This window comes from Protomyctophum bolini (assembly GCF_963924005.1).
Source record: "Protomyctophum bolini genome assembly, chromosome: 21".
Lineage (NCBI taxonomy): Eukaryota > Metazoa > Chordata > Actinopteri > Myctophiformes > Myctophidae > Protomyctophum > Protomyctophum bolini.
Window position 1 is genome coordinate 17,210,859 of NC_137882.1, and position 24,320 is coordinate 17,235,178.

A 24,320-nucleotide genomic window follows, 5' to 3' on the forward strand; every position below is an offset into this window, starting at 1 on the left:
TGCTTTTTTATGTATTCTGTCACGGTTGTGACTAAATGTGATTATCTCAAATAATTGCGATTAGACGACTTTATGTGATAATTGTGACAGGCCTTCAAACGGTCTGCATTCCTTCAGCATCCACATGAAATGCAAAAGGTTGACTGACCAAGCATAAAAAAATTAAAAAATAGTGTCGTGATTTATGATGATGATCCTCTGTGTCAGAACTTGTCATGTGATACTGCCTGGTGTCATCTTGTTCTGCACAAGCGCGACTCAACTGAAACATCAGTCTCCACACTGGGAACCGCTTTTGGTGTTAGCATTATGTTATGCTTTAGCTATTGAAAAATAGCAGATCTACAAGCTCATAGCACGCCACCGAGTGGCGCACTACGAGCTTGTAGGTCTATTTTTTTTAAATCGAAGAACGACTGACATAGAAACATAGCTTTTTCAGAAAACTGTCAGGATGTAGAAGTCATTTTTATAATCTGATCTCAGGTCAGAATGGGTTAAGTTAGATGGAGACTCTTAAGGGACCACACGTTTGGACAACCGAAATCACAACACTTAGTAGGGCATGAATGTGTTGCCAAAAACCTGTTTACACGAATGAAAGCATCTCTGGCCACCCAGGAGCCTCAGACCTTCCCTGCGGTGACCGTCTTAGCATCAGACTGCTAACGCGCTGCAAAGGAATTGGTGGCAGGAAGCTATAACAGACAGTGGCACAGAGGGGAGCTTGGTTTTCTTGTGCTTTACCACTGGGAAGGATGAATGATTAGCAGGCAGTATCGATTTCCTGACCAATGGAGGTTATTTTCATTAGCCAGGTGGTTCTCAAAGTGGGGTCCGGGGACCCCCCAAGGGGTTCCAGGGGGTCCCTACCTAGCAAACTGTTAATACAGTTGAAAAGAAAATGTATAGGCCGGGTAATCACTTACTGGAATAGACTTCCACAATATTTAGTATTAATCACCAGCAGAGTTGTTTTTAAGAATAGACTAAGAAGAGATGTTGAGGAACGAGATAGTTTTAGATTGTGTTTAATGTTTGTCAAGAGTCATGTCTGGTTATTTTTCTTCTTTTTATTACATTTTTAATTAACATAAGTTTCACCATTTAGGATAATCGTTTGTCTTTGCTACAGTATGTACATGAATGTGTATATTGTAGGCTATTGGCTCTAATTTACATTTTTGCTAAAAGTTTGAATGCATTGTAAAAGTTTACCCCAGACTTTGACCCCAGAAAGAATAGTCTCTGCTGAGGCAGTGACTAATGGGGGGATCTAAAATAGTATATATGAATAGTATCACAATAATTTTAATCCCTTTACCTATTGTATATGTTGGCTATTATACAATAGGCTATTCTGAACCTTTTCAGGCCATGACCCCCAAAATAATCCCATTTAAGCTGGGGATCCCCCACCCTGACATGCACTTGTAGGAGTGAGGCAATACATTTTGTTTGACCACAAATAAATATTGTGAGGCGTTGAGAGCTTGCAGATATTCCCTCCATCTGGTAACATAAGATAATGGCAAGCCAATCAATAAAGCCATTGGAGTGATCCCTTGGTCGATGGTATTCTCCACTAATTCTAAGGGAAGAGAGAACCTTTAAATAACGGGTTGAAGTGTCAGTGATAAGGCTCAGAATCTATATAAAGAAGCCTCCAATTGGTGTCATTTAGTTTTAATGCTCAGCTCACACAAGAGACAAATACCAGTGACTCAGACTGAACCTGATGTTCAAGGGAAAACACAAAACCTTAAGCCAAATGAAGGATAAACCAGACAAACTGCTCATATACCCATTGGGTGCATTTAATAATGTCAAGTGAGAACACAATCACAGGAATGACAGAAACAGGAGTTGTACACGTTGCAATGACAAATAAAGATCTATCTAGGAGCAGATCTCATACAACCCATTTCCCCCATCCCATTACTTCCGGCAAACCGGAAGACAAAAGTGGCTTAGAATTCTTCATCCTCCTCGTCATCCGCCCCAGCACTGTCAGCGCCCACCTCTTCGTAATCCTTCTCTAGGGCAGCCATGTCCTCTCTAGCCTCGGAGAACTCCCCCTCCTCCATCCCCTCGCCGACATACCAGTGGACGAAGGCCCTTTTGGCATACATCAGGTCAAACTTGTGGTCAAGGCGTGCCCAGGCTTCAGCGATGGCCGTGGTGTTGCTGAGCATGCATACAGCCCTCTGGACCTTGGCTAGGTCTCCTCCAGGAACCACCGTGGGAGGCTGGTAGTTGATGCCCACCTTGAAGCCTGTGGGGCACCAGTCCACAAACTGGATGCTGCGTTTGGTCTTGATTGCAGCAATGGCAGAGTTGACATCCTTGGGCACCACGTCTCCACGGTACAGCAGACAGCAGGCCATGTATTTACCGCGCCGGGGATCACATTTCACCATCTGATTGGCCGACTCGAAGCAGGAGTTGGTGATCTGGGGGACAGACAGCTGCTCATGATACGCCTTCTCTGCGGAGATGACTGGGGCATAGGTTGTCAATGGGAAGTGGATGCGAGGGTATGGCACCAAGTTGGTCTGGAACTCCGTCAGGTCAACATTCAGGGCACCATCAAAGCGAAGGGAGGCTGTGATCGAAGACACAACTTGACTAATGAGCCTGTTGAGGTTGGTGTACGACGGTCTCTCAACGTCCAGGTTCTTTTGGCAGATGTCAAAGATGGCCTCATTGTCCACCATGAAGGCACAGTCTGAGTGTTCCAGGGTGGTGTGGGTGGTCAGGATGGCGTTGTAGGGCTCCACCACAGCTGTGGACACCTGGGGAGCCGGGTAGACTGCAAACTCAAGTTTGGACTTCTTTCCATAATCAACAGAGAGCCTCTCCATCAGCAGGGAAGTAAAACCAGAGCCGGTGCCACCACCAAAGCTGTGGAAGATGAGAAACCCTTGGAGGCCAGTGCACTGGTCAGACTGAAAAATAAATAAAAAGACAAAGTTGCCTAATCAGTTAAAGCTGAATTGATGTCCTTATTGATCATGAAATAAAAAGCACATACATTCTGTAACGAAGATCTGATCCACAATAATATATATTAGATTACGCAAAAAAGCTTACAGCTAGTTTCCATTGAGGTCCTTTAGTATGAGGTGTGTATATGACGACATGTAGTGTGGTGCATGAATCACATAGTACCATGAGCAAGTCTCTGAGTGAATGCATGAGTGTACCTGCCATTCAAAGTGTGTGTGTGCGTGCGCTGTGCGCTACATATTCACAATATACCATCTACAATAGAAAAACCAAACGGATGCATAGATCTACAAAAATAAATTTCACAAATACAATTATCCAAGTAGTTTGCCAAGAAAATCAAAGGCCCTCACCAGCTTGCGAATTCTCTCCATGACCAGGTCGATGACCTCCTTGCCGATGGTGTAGTGTCCGCGGGCATAGTTGTTGGCTGCATCCTCCTTCGCTGTGATCAACTGTTCAGGGTGGAAGAGCTGGCGATACATTCCTGTACGCACCTCACCTGTGAATATAGGTTTACAGGAAACGGTTCACAATTAGTACTTTGATTTCTTCTTCTCTTCCAAGTTTTAAATTAAAGTAGCAAGGGATTTGTTCAACCGTACCAATGACCGTGGGTTCCAGGTCAACAAAGATGGCTCTGGGGACATGCTTTCCTGCCCCAGTCTCGCTAAAGAAGGTGCTAAAGGAGTCATTGCCCGCCGAACCGGTCCTATCACTGAACTGTCCGTCAGGCTGTATGCCATGCTCCAGGCAGTACAGCTCCCAGCAAGAGTTGCCGATCTGGACTCCGGCTTGTCCAACATGGATAGAAAGGCACTCACGCTGCATAGGAAGAGGGGATGGGGGGGGTAAATGTTATTGCACTGCAAGAGAATTCCTCAAAAGGGGGGGGGCAGGGCAGGCTACTGTACATGACTGGGTTGTGGGAAGCCAGCCAACATCACAAATGTTAATGAGTTTGTCATTACTGGATTTTTGATATCCCTAGTGTCAAGAAGACATTTAAAATTCCAACTTCATATACAACAGGGTACAATGGGTGAAATTATCCACATTTGGTTAAGATTTCTAAGATAGTTCTTACACATGGATCAGGAACAGATAATCTAAAAATAGGCTCATTGGAGTATATTGCATGTTGAAATGGCTTTCATAAAAAACAAGATTTCCTAATGACTTCATGTTGATATTACCATTTGAATTGGTAAGAAGACCTGGACTGACTCTTGAACATTTCACCAATATGGTGTTCAGGGGCGTCAACTATGGGCGTTGCCTAATTTAAGATAAAGTGGGATTCAACACACCTGGGTAAGAATGCTGAATCCTGCAGGTAGGATTTTGTTTTTCCCTTTTATTAGCCAGTTAATGTTTTAACTGAAAATATAAATTCAAATGCAAGAGAAATTGAAGATAAAATTGCTTTTTGACCCAGCTATATTGGCAGTGGTGAAGAAGTACACTGTTTTTTACTCAAGCATCAACACTGCAGTAGGCTATAGAAATACACTGCCATATTTATTGATCTACAAATTAAGCTCCCAACAGGTTGCTTTGATGAGTTTGTATTCAAATGGGACGAAGTGCTTAATACATGTTTTCTAATAATCAAAACCTACAAAGTTAACTAGCAACTAGTTTTCAGATATTGTAGTAAAAGGTACAATAATTGCCTTGCCTCAGATTGAAAATTGGAAAGTAAAGTATAGTACTTGAGTAAATGTACTTGCAAACTATTGGCAACACCTTCACAGATGTTGCCAATGCTACAATTTAAGGTTGTGTTCTATTTAGATGCATGGCCTCTATATAGATTAGTTCATCATCATTAGTTTGACATCAAGGTCAGTCAGCACTCAGCAGTGACTTACCATTTTGCCCGTTGAGTACAACTGAAAACCACAGCGCTGTTAATGGTTTCTCACTTGAGAAGTTCAGATGTTATCCTTCCTTCCCACAGACAGACACTCCTTGAGTTGTAACTCATGGCCCTCTTTTTATTGGACACTAATTGGCTAGGGAGTGGCTCTGTAGTCATCAGCCATTGGCTGATACGGAGGTTGTGGTTCGTGAAATCTAGAAACAAAAAAACTCATCTCAGTGGTATCATGATGGTTTCTCTCTTGTGTTTAAAACTATTCCTTCAATTTCAGTAGGACTTTTGCAGTAGTGGAAAAGTTATTCAAATCTTTTACTAAAAGTATCAATACTGCAATGTAGAAATACTCTTTACAAGTAAGGTACAGCCAGGCACCATTTTGGTGCACTTTTGAAATAATCCTATTTCAAAAGTGTTCAAAATGTATGAAAATCTTTTGAAAATAGTGGTTATTAGTGTGTCTTGTAATAATAATAGAAATCTACAAAGTAACTAAAGTTTTTATTATTGTAGTAGCAGAAATAATTACAATATTGTTCTCTGAGATGTAGTGAAGTAGAAGTAAAGGTATTGAAAATGATGAATACTGAAGAAAGTTAAAAAAAAATACCTCAAATTTGTACTGTATACTGCACTGTAGGTGGGTCGCGACCCCTCGGGGTGGTCACCAAATTATTTTGGGGGGTCCCCAATTTTTTTTCAACTGAATGGCTGGAAAGTGGAAATGAAGAGTTTACATATAGTACACATGGTACATGCATACACCTTCCCTAATGATTATATCTGGTTTCAGTATTTATTTATGGTGTATTGTCTCTATTATTAAGGTTATTGTAGCAGTCAATTTATATTGGGGGTCGGGAGGGGGCGGGGGTCCTGAGACATTGCCAAAGCATTTCCGGGGGTCCCGGGCCAAAAACGTTGAGAACCCGGCCCTGCTGTAGGTGACCATTACTTTGTGCTTACGCCACATATAAAATTCACACCTCAAGCGTTTTCACAAACTTTTCATTAGCCAGGTGGTTCTCAAAGTGGGGTCCGGGGACCCCCCAAGGGGTTCCAGGGGGTCCCTACCTAGCAAACTGTTAATACAGTTGAAAAGAAAATGTATAGGCCGGGTAATCACTTACTGGAATAGACTTCCACAATATTTAGTATTAATCACCAGCAGAGTTGTTTTTAAGAATAGACTAAGAAGAGATGTTGAGGAACGAGATAGTTTTAGATTGTGTTTAATGTTTGTCAAGAGTCATGTCTGGTTATTTTTCTTCTTTTTATTACATTTTTAATTAACATAAGTTTCACCATTTAGGATAATCGTTTGTCTTTGCTACAGTATGTACATGAATGTGTATATTGTAGGCTATTGGCTCTAATTTACATTTTTGCTAAAAGTTTGAATGCATTGTAAAAGTTTACCCCAGACTTTGACCCCAGAAAGAATAGTCTCTGCTGAGGCAGTGACTAATGGGGGGATCTAAAATAAACGAAGTATCACAATAATTTTAATCCCTTTACCTATTGTATATGTTGGCTATTATACAATAGGCTATTCTGAACCTTTTCAGGCCATGACCCCCAAAATAATCCCATTTAAGCTGGGGATCCCCCACCCTGACATGCACTTGTAGGAGTGAGGCAATACATTTTGTTTGACCACAAATAAATATTGTGAGGCGTTGAGAGCTTGCAGATATTCCCTCCATCTGGTAACATAAGATAATGGCAAGCCAATCAATAAAGCCATTGGAGTGATCCCTTGGTCGATGGTATTCTCCACTAATTCTAAGGGAAGAGAGAACCTTTAAATAACGGGTTGAAGTGTCAGTGATAAGGCTCAGAATCTATATAAAGAAGCCTCCAATTGGTGTCATTTAGTTTTAATGCTCAGCTCACACAAGAGACAAATACCAGTGACTCAGACTGAACCTGATGTTCAAGGGAAAACACAAAACCTTAAGCCAAATGAAGGATAAACCAGACAAACTGCTCATATACCCATTGGGTGCATTTAATAATGTCAAGTGAGAACACAATCACAGGAATGACAGAAACAGGAGTTGTACACGTTGCAATGACAAATAAAGATCTATCTAGGAGCAGATCTCATACAACCCATTTCCCCCATCCCATTACTTCCGGCAAACCGGAAGACAAAAGTGGCTTAGAATTCTTCATCCTCCTCGTCATCCGCCCCAGCACTGTCAGCGCCCACCTCTTCGTAATCCTTCTCTAGGGCAGCCATGTCCTCTCTAGCCTCGGAGAACTCCCCCTCCTCCATCCCCTCGCCGACATACCAGTGGACGAAGGCCCTTTTGGCATACATCAGGTCAAACTTGTGGTCAAGGCGTGCCCAGGCTTCAGCGATGGCCGTGGTGTTGCTGAGCATGCATACAGCCCTCTGGACCTTGGCTAGGTCTCCTCCAGGAACCACCGTGGGAGGCTGGTAGTTGATGCCCACCTTGAAGCCTGTGGGGCACCAGTCCACAAACTGGATGCTGCGTTTGGTCTTGATTGCAGCAATGGCAGAGTTGACATCCTTGGGCACCACGTCTCCACGGTACAGCAGACAGCAGGCCATGTATTTACCGCGCCGGGGATCACATTTCACCATCTGATTGGCCGACTCGAAGCAGGAGTTGGTGATCTGGGGGACAGACAGCTGCTCATGATACGCCTTCTCTGCGGAGATGACTGGGGCATAGGTTGTCAATGGGAAGTGGATGCGAGGGTATGGCACCAAGTTGGTCTGGAACTCCGTCAGGTCAACATTCAGGGCACCATCAAAGCGAAGGGAGGCTGTGATCGAAGACACAACTTGACTAATGAGCCTGTTGAGGTTGGTGTACGACGGTCTCTCAACGTCCAGGTTCTTTTGGCAGATGTCAAAGATGGCCTCATTGTCCACCATGAAGGCACAGTCTGAGTGTTCCAGGGTGGTGTGGGTGGTCAGGATGGCGTTGTAGGGCTCCACCACAGCTGTGGACACCTGGGGAGCCGGGTAGACTGCAAACTCAAGTTTGGACTTCTTTCCATAATCAACAGAGAGCCTCTCCATCAGCAGGGAAGTAAAACCAGAGCCGGTGCCACCACCAAAGCTGTGGAAGATGAGAAACCCTTGGAGGCCAGTGCACTGGTCAGACTGAAAAATAAATAAAAAGACAAAGTTGCCTAATCAGTTAAAGCTGAATTGATGTCCTTATTGATCATGAAATAAAAAGCACATACATTCTGTAACGAAGATCTGATCCACAATAATATATATTAGATTACGCAAAAAAGCTTACAGCTAGTTTCCATTGAGGTCCTTTAGTATGAGGTGTGTATATGACGACATGTAGTGTGGTGCATGAATCACATAGTACCATGAGCAAGTCTCTGAGTGAATGCATGAGTGTACCTGCCATTCAAAGTGTGTGTGTGCGTGCGCTGTGCGCTACATATTCACAATATACCATCTACAATAGAAAAACCAAACGGATGCATAGATCTACAAAAATAAATTTCACAAATACAATTATCCAAGTAGTTTGCCAAGAAAATCAAAGGCCCTCACCAGCTTGCGAATTCTCTCCATGACCAGGTCGATGACCTCCTTGCCGATGGTGTAGTGTCCGCGGGCATAGTTGTTGGCTGCATCCTCCTTCGCTGTGATCAACTGTTCAGGGTGGAAGAGCTGGCGATACATTCCTGTACGCACCTCACCTGTGAATATAGGTTTACAGGAAACGGTTCACAATTAGTACTTTGATTTCTTCTTCTCTTCCAAGTTTTAAATTAAAGTAGCAAGGGATTTGTTCAACCGTACCAATGACCGTGGGTTCCAGGTCAACAAAGATGGCTCTGGGGACATGCTTTCCTGCCCCAGTCTCGCTAAAGAAGGTGCTAAAGGAGTCATTGCCCGCCGAACCGGTCCTATCACTGAACTGTCCGTCAGGCTGTATGCCATGCTCCAGGCAGTACAGCTCCCAGCAAGAGTTGCCGATCTGGACTCCGGCTTGTCCAACATGGATAGAAAGGCACTCACGCTGCATAGGAAGAGGGGATGGGGGGGGTAAATGTTATTGCACTGCAAGAGAATTCCTCAAAAGGGGGGGGCAGGGCAGGCTACTGTACATGACTGGGTTGTGGGAAGCCAGCCAACATCACAAATGTTAATGAGTTTGTCATTACTGGATTTTTGATATCCCTAGTGTCAAGAAGACATTTAAAATTCCAACTTCATATACAACAGGGTACAATGGGTGAAATTATCCACATTTGGTTAAGATTTCTAAGATAGTTCTTACACATGGATCAGGAACAGATAATCTAAAAATAGGCTCATTGGAGTATATTGCATGTTGAAATGGCTTTCATAAAAAACAAGATTTCCTAATGACTTCATGTTGATATTACCATTTGAATTGGTAAGAAGACCTGGACTGACTCTTGAAAATTTCACCAATATGGTGTTCAGGGGCGTCAACTATGGGCGTTGCCTAATTTAAGATAAAGTGGGATTCAACACACCTGGGTAAGAATGCTGAATCCTGCAGGTAGGATTTTGTTTTTCCCTTTTATTAGCCAGTTAATGTTTTAACTGAAAATATAAATTCAAATGCAAGAGAAATTGAAGATAAAATTGCTTTTTGACCCAGCTATATTGGCAGTGGTGAAGAAGTACACTGTTTTTTACTCAAGCATCAACACTGCAGTAGGCTATAGAAATACACTGCCATATTTATTGATCTACAAATTAAGCTCCCAACAGGTTGCTTTGATGAGTTTGTATTCAAATGGGACGAAGTGCTTAAAGGGTAAGACCACTTTTTTTGAGGTTTGGGTTGTGTAGTTACTTTGCCATGATGCAACTCCAAATGTGGACAAGAAAAAAAAAAAAACTGCTCCAGTGATTAGAAATTGATAATTCAAAATATGCTCCTCATTGACTTACATTGTAGCTAAAACAGCTCTCAAAGTCACTCTTTTAGTACGTAAACAAACACAAACAATGTTGATTCAGACAATATAGAGCATCACCAAAACTCATGCGGTTTTATTTTTTCATAAAAATGTTAGATTCCTGTTGATTTGTCCATTTTATTGGGAAGAAAACCCGGACTGGATCCGTGGATCCGGATCCAGATCTTCAAATAGTAAAATCAACAGGAATCTAAAATTTTTATGAAAAAATAAAACCGCATGAGTTTTGGTGATGCTCTATATTGTCTGAATCAACTTTGTTTGTGTTTGTTTACGTACTAAAAGAGTGACTTTGAGAGCTGTTTTAGCTACAATGTAAGTCAATGAGGAGCATATTTTGAATGATCAATTTCTAATCACTGGAGCAGTAATTTTTTATTTCTTGTCCACATTTGGAGTTGCATCATGGCAAAGTAACTACACAACCCAAACCTCAAAAAAAGTGGTCTTACCCTTTAATACATGTTTTCTAATAATCAAAACCTACAAAGTTAACTAGCAACTAGTTTTCAGATATTGTAGTAAAAGGTACAATAATTGCCTTGCCTCAGATTGAAAATTGGAAAGTAAAGTATAGTACTTGAGTAAATGTACTTGCAAACTATTGGCAACACCTTCACAGATGTTGCCAATGCTACAATTTAAGGTTGTGTTCTATTTAGATGCATGGCCTCTATATAGATTAGTTCATCATCATTAGTTTGACATCAAGAGGTCAGTCAGCACTCAGCAGTGACTTACCATTTTGCCCGTTGAGTACAACTGAAAACCACAGCGCTGTTAATGGTTTCTCACTTGAGAAGTTCAGATGTTATCCTTCCTTCCCACAGACAGACACTCCTTGAGTTGTAACTCATGGCCCTCTTTTTATTGGACACTAATTGGCTAGGGAGTGGCTCTGTAGTCATCAGCCATTGGCTGATACGGAGGTTGTGGTTCGTGAAATCTAGAAACAAAAAAACTCATCTCAGTGGTATCATGATGGTTTCTCTCTTGTGTTTAAAACTATTCCTTCAATTTCAGTAGGACTTTTGCAGTAGTGGAAAAGTTATTCAAATCTTTTACTAAAAGTATCAATACTGCAATGTAGAAATACTCTTTACAAGTAAGGTACAGCCAGGCACCATTTTGGTGCACTTTTGAAATAATCCTATTTCAAAAGTGTTCAAAATGTATGAAAATCTTTTGAAAATAGTGGTTATTAGTGTGTCTTGTAATAATAATAGAAATCTACAAAGTAACTAAAGTTTTTATTATTGTAGTAGCAGAAATAATTACAATATTGTTCTCTGAGATGTAGTGAAGTAGAAGTAAAGGTATTGAAAATGATGAATACTGAAGAAAGTTAAAAAAAAAATACCTCAAATTTGTACTGTATACTGCACTGTAGGTGGGTCGCGACCCCTCGGGGTGGTCACCAAATTATTTTGGGGGGTCCCCAATTTTTTTTCAACTGAATGGCTGGAAAGTGGAAATGAAGAGTTTACATATAGTACACATGGTACATGCATACACCTTCCCTAATGATTATATCTGGTTTCAGTATTTATTTATGGTGTATTGTCTCTATTATTAAGGTTATTGTAGCAGTCAATTTATATTGGGGGTCGGGAGGGGGCGGGGGTCCTGAGACATTGCCAAAGCATTTCCGGGGGTCCCGGGCCAAAAACGTTGAGAACCCGGCCCTGCTGTAGGTGACCATTACTTTGTGCTTACGCCACATATAAAATTCACACCTCAAGCGTTTTCACAAACTTTTCTCCACACGACCATTTTTATTCACACTCAACGTGGGTGGGTGCTGCTGAAAATTGCTTCTATTTTGTCTCATTCTTCTTTTGAAGCTGCAACTTGTCATTTATCCGCTTAATATGTTCTAAATCAGTTTGAAAAAACTGAAGGAAAATAAAATGATATGTATTTAGCTCCAGACCCTATAATATATAGGCCTATATGCTATTTGAATAGCCAAAGAAATCTAAAATGACAGATGCTTTCCGCGTTTTATGCTAGGTTTTATGGGATAAAAGACAACCTTGACTGAATAATATCAGTAGGCATAGACTCCAAAATGTCCCTATTTTTCTTTTTTTTTAATACTGTTTTTATTAGGCATTTTTTGTATGACAACATCAGAATATTATCGACAATGATAATGAGTAGTTCAGTTAAATAAAATGAAAAAAATAACAGGCAATACATAATAAAAAAGACAAATGTGATAAACATGAAAAAACTAAAAACTGTTAAACAATGACAAGTGTGAACAGACAAAGAAAACAGACAACAGGACAGACACTCTTGCTCTCAAACTTTCCCAACATGTTGTAAATTAAGTGAATTACAGACATTCTTTTTTTTTAAATGTCCCTATTTTTAGGACAATTAGAATGTGTTACAGTGTTAGCATCCTACTGTAGCTGCTCTTCATTGAGATTTACATAACGTGTCATGCTGTAATGTCTTCCCCCCTGGCACCACAATGTTCTTATGCTATGACTCGTTTGAGCAGTAATAACAACGTTTTACGTGGATTCAAATTATGTCTTATAGTGAGTTTGAGTCTGATTTATTGAGGGATAGTATGTTAGCAAAATAAGCATTACGAAAGAAGCATTACAGTTGTCTCCAGTTAAAAGGAGATCAGGTCTGATTGAAATGTCTAACTTGTCCCTTTTATCTGTCTTGCCACATGCTGTTTCACCTCGATCATTCTCTATCGTTTGTTCACCTTTTTAAATGGCATGCTCATAATTAGCAGGGCAGCTTGTTTCATAGCCTGGCCTTTGTGTGTTTACAGAGATAAATACTGTGGACGCTTCAAGTCAATTTCCTGCAATCTCTGGTGACAGTGAGTCTTAGACAGTGAGTCTAGTGACTCAAAAAAGACAGTGAGACAAAAACAGATGACTACTATGATCTAATTCACTGGGAGAAAATGGCATTTTCTGTTTCACAGAGTGCAGCAGACCTCTCTAAAGGCATAATGCCACTGGTCAGTCAGTCTGAGGAAGAGTGCAAGCTCCCTTGTGCAGTGCAGTGCAGTGAAATAAAGGATTGTTTTGCCCGACAGTGTGCAAACGCTATTTTGTTTTCTTTAGTACTGTTCTTCGCTCAGCACTTGCCCAATTGTGGGGTTTGGACTTTGGTTGATGTGCATGTTCAACATGTTTCAACTGGAAAGGTGTGCTCAGTAGAGAGCAAATCTCCGCCAGGGGGCATACAGTATTACAGTAATACCTCTCTCAATGGCAGTGGTGTAGGCCTGGGGAGGGGTAGCAAGCAAGGGGGGGGGGTGGAATTGATTTGTTCTGACTAAAGCAGCTGGCTATGCCTGAATGAATCAAGAAACTGCATAATTGCTAGAGTCACCCGTTTTCACTATACCATAGCAGAAGTATGGCTTGCTAGGCAAAAATTGGCTGTGGTATTATTCACTCAAACCGGGAAAACAGCGTGATGATAGTCTAAATATGCCAACATCAGCATACTGAATTCTTATCCTGTGGAGCAGTATGGCTGATTTATGCAGGGGTAGAAAGTAACTATACATGTATGCACTCAAGTAATGTACATAATTAAAATGTTGATGTGCTTTTACTTTACTGGACATTTACTGACATTTCTTCATTGCAGACAGTATTGATACTTTTTACGTAAAAAAATAATAGTACTTTTTAACTGGATTTATGCTTAGTTGCACACCTGGGGTCTTGCACTGAAAATAGCCGATCTACAAGCTCTCAACTTGTAGATCTGCCATTTTGTGGTGCGAGACACAGATGTTTATAACTAAGAATAAATCAGGCTTAACATGCAATGTGATTATGAAGCGTACGTTGCAGGGATTTGATTTAGGCCTGTGCTTGACATAAGGCCTCGCCATTCAGTGGAATCCATTATCTTCATCTAATAAATCACCATGCCCTTTCTAAAATGACAGCGCTAGATGTTCGGAATTGGACGGCACACCGCTCCTACACTATATAGATGATGCTGATATATTCTCTCTATCAAATCATGGCTCCTCCCTCTCTGATAACATGGCCCTCATTTGTATACTGTAATCACTGGTGTCTATCACAGTGCTGTCTGCTGTGAAGGGAAGGGATCGCCTGGTCGGGGATGGAAGGGTCTCTGGGTCTGACTCCTCTGTCAGAGGAGTGAATTGATTGTGTCGGGGCTTTAGAAATGATGAATATTATTCGATGCCTAGACAGTTTGTATTCTCACACGGCGATAACTCCACAAAAGGGCTCTGAGCTAGGGGAGAACGCTTTTCCGTTGGCTGAGATTGATTTGTGATTCCGTTCACCTCAGTGTACTCATTTCTGGTGCAGCTCAGTCTGACTGTCTCTCCCGTTGATCAATTTCAGCTACGGTACATTACGGTATAACTGATGAGTCTAAGCTTAAGGTTTTAAACCCATTAAGACCTGAGGCCGATTCTAAATGCCTTCTAAACCAGTAGTTCTCAAACGTTTTCGTGTCAAGGAACCCCAAAATTAATAGGCGCACACTGGAGCGGACTCGTCTATTTGAAATTGGTATGAAGATTTATTTTTCTTTTGCATGCATGTGAACTTTCTCAACATCACATTATTCTCTGCAACCGAACAGAAATGTAACCATATATCTCCACCGGTAAAGGCACAGAGCTGTGTTGGCCATCATTATGCTGTTCCAACAATGTGCCACACAGATGGATGTTGTTTTGGCTAGTTTTCCCCCAATATCTGCGCCTACAGTAGGTACGTATAAAGACAGAGAGAGAAACATAGAAGGAAAGAGACAAAAATGACAAAAAAATATTATTGCAGTGCAGCAGTTAGTTACCATTATATTACCATTACCATTATAAGTGAGAATGAACTATTTTGTGCTCACTCATCTGTCACACATTTACAGTAGACCTGTATGTGCCCGTCGGCTACCGGCCTACTTGAGAATGATGCAACTTGGGAACCTAATAATACCCGTTATCAAGTGGACTGGTTAAGTAGGCTAATCAATTGTCAGGTGTGGGGTTGCCATGGCAATCAATTGGCTGAGGCTAGGAAAAATAAAGAGGAAGGTGCACGGAGGTGTGGCCCGGTCTCCTTTGGGAGGTTTGCACATGCTCAGTGTAAACAGGAACTGCGACGAAGGAGTGTTCCAGCAGATGTGCTAGTCTGCTAGAGGTGCATGAGAGTTGCTGACCCTGAACTGAAATAATAAAAGGGAATAGTACAATGTACAATCAATTTCATAACTGTGGAAAAAATGTGTATAACAAAGTGAATGACAAAGTACATTTACTAAATGTTAATGTTTTTGTATATTTTTCTTTTGTGGATTTTCCATGTTCTTTTGATGCTTGCTTTGATTGTAGTACATGTGTTAAACTTTTATTTATGTGAAATTACAAAGGAACATGGATACTGTTCATTCAAGTGCTGTGGATGATATAAAACATTTCTGATCTCATTATTTACATCACAAGTTATGAGCTTTCTATATAGCACCTCTGCTGGAACACTCCATTATCGCAGTTCCTGTTTACACTGAGCATGTGCAAACCTCCCGCAGGAGACCGGGCCACACCTCCGTGCACCTTCCTCTTTATTTTTCCTAGGGCAAAGGCTGGAAATTGCACAGGTGAGGGGATTCCCACTGAGGGGATGGCTAGTATGAGAATAGACTGAGATGCAGCGTGCCGTGTATACAAGCCTGTAGAGAGCATAAATCATTCCTGTTCTACTTGATCATTACAAGCTGTAGTTTCAGAAATAGGACAGTAATAGCACTATTAGAGACCTCTATGCCAGGTCAGATTTACGTGTATGGTTTCACTACTGTATGCACCAGTCACAGTGTTAATATTGCTTATTGAGCCGCCAATACCAGACTAATGTTGAATATCATTAACAGATATAACCTTTCTGATGTTATAAAATAAAATAAAATCATCCACAGATGCAAAGTTTGTTCCAGCTCATATATAGATGGGGATCTGCTTTATTCACCTGTTTTCGCTCTTGACCGCAACGTTGTTGTTGCTGATACAGTTTGTGCCATTTACTCTTTTTAAGTATATGGTTGTCGCAAAATATCCCAAGGCACCCTTGGACTTGTCTCATGCCACATGGTCATAGCTTAATCACACACTCTGATACAAGGTTACACCACTTGTGTCATTTTAACGCACTTTAACCATTATTGTGCTATGAACTTGTCGATCTGCTATTTTCAAAAAAATTATAGAAAAGCTCAAATTAAATATATATATTCTTTAAAGGACCACTTCACCACTTTTCAACCTATCTTCATATAATAGGTCCTCACTAATAATCATGAAATAATGGCGCAATTTATTTCTACATGGTCTGTGTCTCATAGGAGGGCTGTGGGCAGTTCAGACACATCTTCCAGTGACATCATCGATGGGGAATACAAGCTAATAGAAAATGCAGGCTGAAAAGTTGCAATGCAAAAATGGAAGCCATCGTTCTCACGATAATGAAAATCTAAATATCTTTGTAAAAATAAATTGTTTAAAAATAAATCTGCCTCATGATGATGTCACTGGAAGACGGTTTCTAAACTGCCCACAGCCGTCCTATGAGACACAGACTGAGTAGAACAAATCGTGCCATTTTTTCATGATTATTAGTGAGGACCTATTATATGAAGATAGGTTGAAAAGTGGTGAAGTGGTCCTTTAAAGCAAACATTTTTTACTCAAATCTTTCCCCCTGTCCCTGGAACGACATATTTTGAGATGAGGATCGGAGGTCAAATACATATAATTTAGGGGGTCCTTGACATGAAAAGGTGATTAAGCAACATATATTTGTTAATAAGATGTTAGGATTTAGAAGACATGTTTATTTTGCTTCCGGTCTTAATGGGTTAATGGGTGACAAAACAGTGTGTTCAAAAGGCGTCATTAGAAGTACCCTGCGGTCTATTCCCTAAAGGGGACTCGTCATCCGACCTATTATCAGACGATTGTGACGGAAAAGAAGGCTCTCCTAATCCACCTGTGAAGTGCAGCCACAGAGAACACCGCTTACTGTCAGCCCTGGGGGGCTCTCAGCTCAAGATGTTAGCTAACTACCAGTATAGTATAAATAAGTAGCTATACATACATAGTCAAGTACTGTACTTAAGTAAAATTGGGAGGTTACTGGAGTATTTCCAATTTATCTACTTTTACTTCCATTCCACTACATCTCAGAGGCAAATAATGTTGCTTTACTCTACTGTAGAATCATTTAAAAACTTTACATTTTGTAGAATTTTATTATTACCCCTGTGGGGCCTGTGCGGCAGTGCCCAACGGGCACTTGGAACGATGCAAGTTGTAAATGCATGCCCCACCCAGATATTTATTTTATGCCCTTTATATGGATTCATGGAGTTCTGTGTCAGCAATGCACAAATATGGAGTGTTGGGATGTCAGAACAGGCCAGCTTATGGCGTTCTGTGTCAGGCATGCCCAAATATGGAGTGTTGTGAGGTCAAAACAGGCCAGCTCCATATACTGTATGCACCCTGGGCAGGGGCCCGGTCCAGAGCCCGGGCAGAGGCCTTTTTGGGGAGGTTCTGGACAACCGTGGGTCCGACCGACTTGACACCAGGCACTGCACTCGTCGAATTTGACCGTTCTCGAGTTACGTGGATTACAGACGTACAGGCGTACACACAGACTTGGTGCATTTATATGGTTATAGATTACAAAACATACTGTACATTAACCACTTCAGCCCCATTTCAACATTGGCCATTTGAAAATAGCAGATATACATATTATGATAACTTGAGGCGGGACATTCTGAACAGTGATGCTGTTGTGCGACTGGTATAATATATTAACTCTTACCTATCCACTTCGTGCCTTGTGGCACGTAAGGCCTTCACAGAGCACTTCCACTTCACTTCAGCTGCTGTCAGCTGCTGCAGTCCTCACTTTGCACCGTGATTTACATCTTGCTTTTTTCTTTCTTTCTTTCTCAACGGTACACCTGCAGGTGGTCGTTGGTCTTCCTTTTCTTCTTTTCTATGCTATGTCATTGTTGCAGTCGTTGTGGTCCTGCCGTAGTATGTGTCCAATCATCTTCCATCTACGCAGCTTCACTTCCTCCCTCCGCGCCTTCATCTCAACTCTTTCTAGCAGGTCACTGACGTGATCTTCTTGCCAATCTATACGGAGTATTCTTCGTAGGCATCGATTATAGCAGTGGTTCCCAAACTTTCTCATGTCAAGGACCCCCACATTGACACTAATTAGCCCATGGACCCCCATTTGAAAAGAAGAGATTCTTTTTACGGCTCTAGCAGTGATTTTCAAGCCGTTTAATTTCAAGGACCCCCCGTTTGACATGCATTAGTCTACGGACCCCCCATGTAATGGCATTTCTATCTCAATTTATATTGATAAATAAAAGAGAAGCAATGAGGCAAATCATAATATATTTTAGATACATCACCTCCTATGGTAAATCGCATGGCAAGTGTCTAGGCAGCACACTCAAGCATGTGTGAGCTATTCTAGAATTATAACCAAACGAATGCATGATTTCACAGCAAAGCATCAGATATGGCATTTCACAACTATACTGCTGGGGCTTGGGGATCCAATTATGAGAGAGAGAGGTGGGGGGATGCCCAATAATTGCAGACTGTAAGTTTGATTGAGTCTAGGCAGAGGAAGAGCTTTGTGCTTTGTGCTTTCAAACAGGATGCCCATTCTCTTACAGCTCGCCTATGGCTCAGTGACTATAACTGCAGGTTCCGTCATCAATCCATTTAGGACCAATAGCAAAAGGATAACTTAATAACTGCTGCATAATAATGAATACACCCAAAATATGGGTGTAAACAGCTTAGTGAATCGGCAGTATCTGAGGCAGATTCTAAAAAATATCTGTTTTCTGATAAACCTATGTATGTTTGTGCAGTGGTGCTCAAAACATTTCATGTCAAGAAACAGCCAAAATTATATTTATTTTGTCTCATAAAAACGGATGCATTTCGTCCACGAATTAGTATAACTCAGCAGTCAACATGCCCATTTCCAATGTTGTGTGATCAAAAGCAAATGTAATCCTAAAGAAGATTATATACCGTTTTGTAACGATTTGTATTGATAATTTTCATCACGTGTAGGATCACATATGCACTCGGCTGCAGTGCATATCTGTAATGATGTGTCAATCGATTCACGTAACTGCCATTCCCACGGCGAGAAATAATTTCCCATCGCTAGGGAGTGGACATAAGGAAGCCAATTACAGGCTGTGCCATAAATGCCATATTGTTACTCAGTCCCATAAACTATGATGAGATGAAGTCCATATAGAAAACAAAATTGATATTGTATAAACTGATCATAGGTTCTTTGTGGTTTACCTATATGATCCTAGATGACCATTTGTCTGTACTTTGTGTTTTCCTTGCCTTACTGCAAATCGCTCTGGATTAAGAGCATCTGCTTAATGCCTAAATTGTGAATTGTGTATTACATCCAACAGATTAGTGAATCGGGCCCCTTGCCTGGAGTCAACCTCAACCAGGGCATGAGTTCGCAACGGGCTCCTAACGCCAAATCAAATGGGTTCAGATCTAAGCCAAGTGTCCGGCAGGAGGTGCGTCTGAAGCTCCGGACGTAAAAACAGATGATGATGATTCCCTGACCAGAATGTCTTCCTCTGGTTTCTCTCAATTGCATAAATTGATTCACAAATTCACAAATTATATATAAATAAATGATCTAGGGCAGCTGTGCGTGGGGATGTCCACCCAACTCACCCACCCACCGACCTACCATCATGACAGGCCAATTCACAGACTCCCTTAGGGACATTATTTTCTTCCCTGTCAGCAGCTGTTTGACTCAATTAACATTCTCTACATTTTTCTAAGTTTTTCCCATTAGAAATTGTCGTATAAGTCTGTCAGTCGCTTAGCCTTAGCCAACAGAGGAATAGCAGGTTTTTGAGTTCCACAATCCAACCCATGAAAAAGAGATACAGCTGCCGAATGACAATGACAGATTACTTAATCCTGCACAAAATAAGATGAATGAGCCATTTGTCTATTGTGAAAACCCATTAGAGCTGTCTGACAGGTAGGCATCAAACAACATTATGTGTTGAATGGGGACTATAGGGACACCTCACAACTCTTTTCTTTATCTTAAACATTCACCACCAGAAGGAAAGATAACGCAAGACCTTTGTGTCCATAGAAAACTATAGCAGAGAGAGACAAAAGTCATCGGATACAAATGTGATTTTGCAGCTTTCTATTTCTTTAACACAGTATGCTGCTACAGTACATTGCAGCCATGACTGAAATGAGGAAAGAAAGGACTGAAATGAGGAAAGAAAGGCTGCATACAGAATCAAGTATTCATGAATACCATGCATGTTCTGTTCCTTTGTTTCTATGATGTGACAACCTTTGTTTGTCATGTGTTTCCGTGTGTCACCCGATCCCCTAGTGCTCTTTCTGCAAACAAACGGGGCTGGCTCACAAATCAAAAGCAGAAAACAACCATGTTTGACTCCTGCCTTTTCATGTTGGATTACCAGATAATGCGTGTGTTGTTGAAAAACGCTAGAAATCTTAGAACATCTTGGACGGAAGCAGAGAAGATTGGCCAACATCGAACCAGCTGGAAGAAATGTATAAATGACCTATGCTCTACATTGAGCAAAAGGGTTTAAGTCAAACCTTGACTACAGATGCTTCAGTTGAAGTATCAGTTGAAAAAAATCGCTTGAATCAGTTGAAATCACAGGCCACGAAACAGAACCACAGAGGTGTCAGGGAAAATGAGCTGGGCCGGTGGTATAACGCAGAGAAACAGGACTGCATGGATCACGGAGACAAGTACATGATCTCTGACTCGATAAATGATCTATATCATGTAAGCTCACATCTCCTTGACTGTGCATGTCAATTGTTGCTTGACACTCATTCCTTATTTAATAGACTAATCACTCAGCACAACATGTCCCAAAGATATGATATAATGAATCTTGTACGCTAGTTAGATATGTGGATGACATGGGGAAAGGAGGCCAATTGGTATGGTGAATTAGATTGTCTTTGTAAGAACTAGAGAAGCTTTTTCGCAGCTTTTTACCATTATGAAATCCACTATATTTAGTTTCTGCCATCTGTCAACGCGGAGAAGTGTAAAATACGGCTAAAAGCAACTGTGCTCTGGCTGTGTGAGCGTGTGTGTAAGCTACTAACATTCTCAACATTGACATTCACGGACACATTTTCTGCTGCTTGCACTCTTTTGTCATTTAGATTATTGTTAAATAAAATAAATGCATTTTTTGCTCCATGTTAAATTATTATTCAAATGCAAGATGTTCAGTTAATCTGTTTGAGGATGCTCCGTTTTCTTCCAGAAAGGTACTTCAAATCATTCTTCGGTTGCCTATGGTTGATAGGTTGTTCGACTTCGACCTGAATGGTACAAACAAGCACTGTGTTATTTGCTCTACCGTCGGTTACATTATGGTTCAATGAGCTGAGAGATAGAGAGGTTTCAAATGTACAATGGCTTTTAATTCCTTGCCCTGTGTCTTTGGCAAAGATGTTGAAATATAACAACCACACAAGCATGCTCTCTCCACCCCCTATGAAAAACATTTCTTTTGAAAATGGATGTGTTCTGCCAGGCAAGCATTGTCATTTGTCAAAGTCTTGTGAAAAGCATTGCTATAATGATCTACTTGGCACCTTTGGACTAATCCTGCCTTCAACCATAGCGTATTAATAATACATTAACTTTGTGTAGCCAAATGTGTTAATGTGCCCAGTTAATCAACTGTACATTTTATAGTATTACTTTACAAGACACAAGCATTTACTTTAATTAATGTCTGTAATTTGACACCCTCTCCAATTGTTTTATTTCCATTTCTAAACCATATTTTGTTTTACTGATGAAAGTCACCAATTAATCACTTTTATGAAAAGATAAGTGTTTTTTATAGACTCTGGCTAGTGCAGAAACACTGCCTGATGTGTTTTTTATAGACTCTGGCTAGTGCAGAAACACTGCCTGATTTTTAGGCCCCCGTCTCGGGGTTGACGAAGTTAAATTAATGAAAATTGGAAGTACTCCAGAAAAGTTTTTTTTTTTAAGTACTTAAGTACACTACTTGAGTAAATATTCTTCATTACTTTCCACCACTGCTGAGATTCCTAGATCCTATGACTGGGGGACATTTGCTCCCAGAGACCCCAGACTGTGGAACACTATTAACATCAGACAGCCTACACATCATTAGTGACATTTAAATCCCTTCTTAAAACCTTCTTGTATAGGAATAGGAACACATTCATGGATTCTTGTTTCCATTCTAGTTACTTGATTTTAGTTATTTTTACATGTCTCCCCTGATCCTTCTGATGTTTGTATTAGTTTAATTTGAATCTTCTGTCCCCCATGTTGCTTTTGTGCCATTGTTGTTCGACGCAGTTTGTACCGCTGTTAAGAAAAGTGCTATATAAATCTAATGTATTATTATATAGAACTCAATAATGACATTTATCTAATGTAGATAGTTAAAGGATACTAAAGAGTCTGCCCTAAACAAAGTCTGTCGTAAATCAAATGGCAATCAAAAGGCCTATACAATATTGAAATCAAGTAAATGTGAAATGTTATGTTTTGATCATTTTGTAGGGTAACAAGGCATAATACATCATGATTGAGTATGCATAACCTTTACCCCAGTCATACCAAATCAATAACCGGATGAACCAGGCTGTCCATCGTTAAGCGTGTTTTTAAATAACTAAAGAGCTGTAGTAGACACTGGCCATACCATCATGAATAGATTTGGTGCTCTATTTAGGTTCATATCGGAGGGATGTTGGACCTTATCAATGTCATCATTGTGGTTAGTTATCAGAGGTATGTCGGTTTGTATCAGTCTGGTCAATAACAGCAGCTGAGCTTTATTTATTTTCGCCCTGCCTCTGGGATAAACACACTAGGGAATCTAATTTCCATGCTTTCCGCTTCCCCCATGCCTTCCAGAATATGAATTCCTCCCTGGCTTTCATGCGCCTGCTTATGGCACTTTATTTTATTTTTTTGAGGGGCCCTCCTATATATTGGTGTAGATTTTCGTCTTACACAAACATTAGATTCCCATTGACAATGAATGGAGAATTTACGTCATACTGTATGTGTCTGAGTAAATCGACATGTTACGTCATGATGATGTACGATGATAAGAGTGCCCCTCATTTCACACGGGTGTGATTGTTATACCCTCTGTCTGTCATGGTTTAACAAAGTAAGCTCCACACGAAAAAAAACCCACTGAAATCCTTATAATCTGAGATCGTTGTAGTTTTTTTGGTGCCATTCAAATTATGATCAAGTTCACTGCTCCCCTATGGACAAACCAGAGGACCACTGGGCTCAACATTTCCATGTATAAAGAGGGACTCCTCAATGAGGCTTGTGGAATCCTAGCAGGCAAGCAGGCTGTGATACTGCTGTTTAGTGGTGACCAGATCTCTTTACTCCAGTGCTACTCAACCCGTGAGGCCCGTGCATGCAGACACTGCTTAATGTATCTGCGGCCCGCCATGGTCTTACTCATACAATTATAATTAGTTATTTTCATTGTTTTTAACAAGATTGTATTGTATTGTTTGTTCCGCAAGAGAAAGTGATATGGCCTGATGTCAGTATTAACCACTTACTTATTTATTCACAGGTCTGTGATAATCTGTTCATTATGTTCTCTTCACATTTTGAGAATGAAGCCTGATTTTGTAACATTAATCACAATGTTTTAAATTTGTTCGCTGAGGTTATTGTAGGCCTAGCCTACCTAAAATCACACCTGTGTGCGAGGGGCGCTAATATATTAAAGTCTAACTCATGTTGATTAGGTGATGTAATGGTGAAACATTAAACACCATTAACAATAAAGAGACAATATGACGTAAATGGCACATTATGACTAATACATTTTCCCTTCATTGTCAATGGCGTTTACAAAACAAACATTGAACTAAAGACAATTAAGCATTAAACCTGTGTATATAGGAGTGACTAGGGCCCCTCAAAAATCACACACTTTGAGAACCAATAAAGGGCGTAGGTAGGTAGGTAGGTATACAGGTAGATAGGTATAGGTATAGGTTGGTTGGTTGAATTTGAATTCCTGAGAGATATAAATGGAAATAACAAAAACAACTTACTAAACACTCTGCATTCAGAGCAAAGAGTCAAATACTATTAAATACCGTTTTATGTCGAAGTGGGCTTGATTTATCATGCTTACGACTCTGAGGACTCGAGTGACAATTTATGCGATGCGAATGACGATGATGATGATCCTGAACCAATGCAATGCTTTCCCCAGTTGACAGTCTGTCAGATGACGAAAAAACTATTGGAACAAAATCGTTTGGAGGAGGAGGAGTGAT

General features: G+C 40.7%; 2 protein-coding genes and 1 long non-coding RNA gene across 3 annotated transcripts in view; all 3 read right to left on the reverse strand.

Moving 5' to 3' along the window:
• The window catches only part of LOC308336388, a 668,236-nt gene that overhangs the window by 64,837 nt on the left and 579,079 nt on the right, over nt 1-24,320 (reverse strand). The window lies entirely within an intron of this gene.
• Nucleotides 1,971-4,972, reverse strand: LOC308336578 (tubulin alpha chain-like; the record flags this gene model as incomplete). The annotated part of the gene is made up of 4 exons (XM_080793990.1): nt 4,884-4,972; nt 3,615-3,834; nt 3,363-3,511; nt 1,971-2,948 (listed from the first exon to the last, which is right to left on the reverse strand). The coding sequence occupies exons 1-4, from the start codon at nt 4,884-4,886 to the stop codon at nt 1,971-1,973; spliced, it is 1,350 nt and encodes a 449-aa protein (XP_080650116.1). The 5' UTR covers nt 4,887-4,972.
• Nucleotides 7,056-10,686, reverse strand: LOC308336211 (tubulin alpha chain-like; the record flags this gene model as incomplete). The annotated part of the gene is made up of 4 exons (XM_080793510.1): nt 10,598-10,686; nt 8,700-8,919; nt 8,448-8,596; nt 7,056-8,033 (listed from the first exon to the last, which is right to left on the reverse strand). Exons 1-4 carry the CDS (start codon nt 10,598-10,600, stop codon nt 7,056-7,058), a joined length of 1,350 nt encoding a protein of 449 aa, XP_080649636.1. The 5' UTR covers nt 10,601-10,686.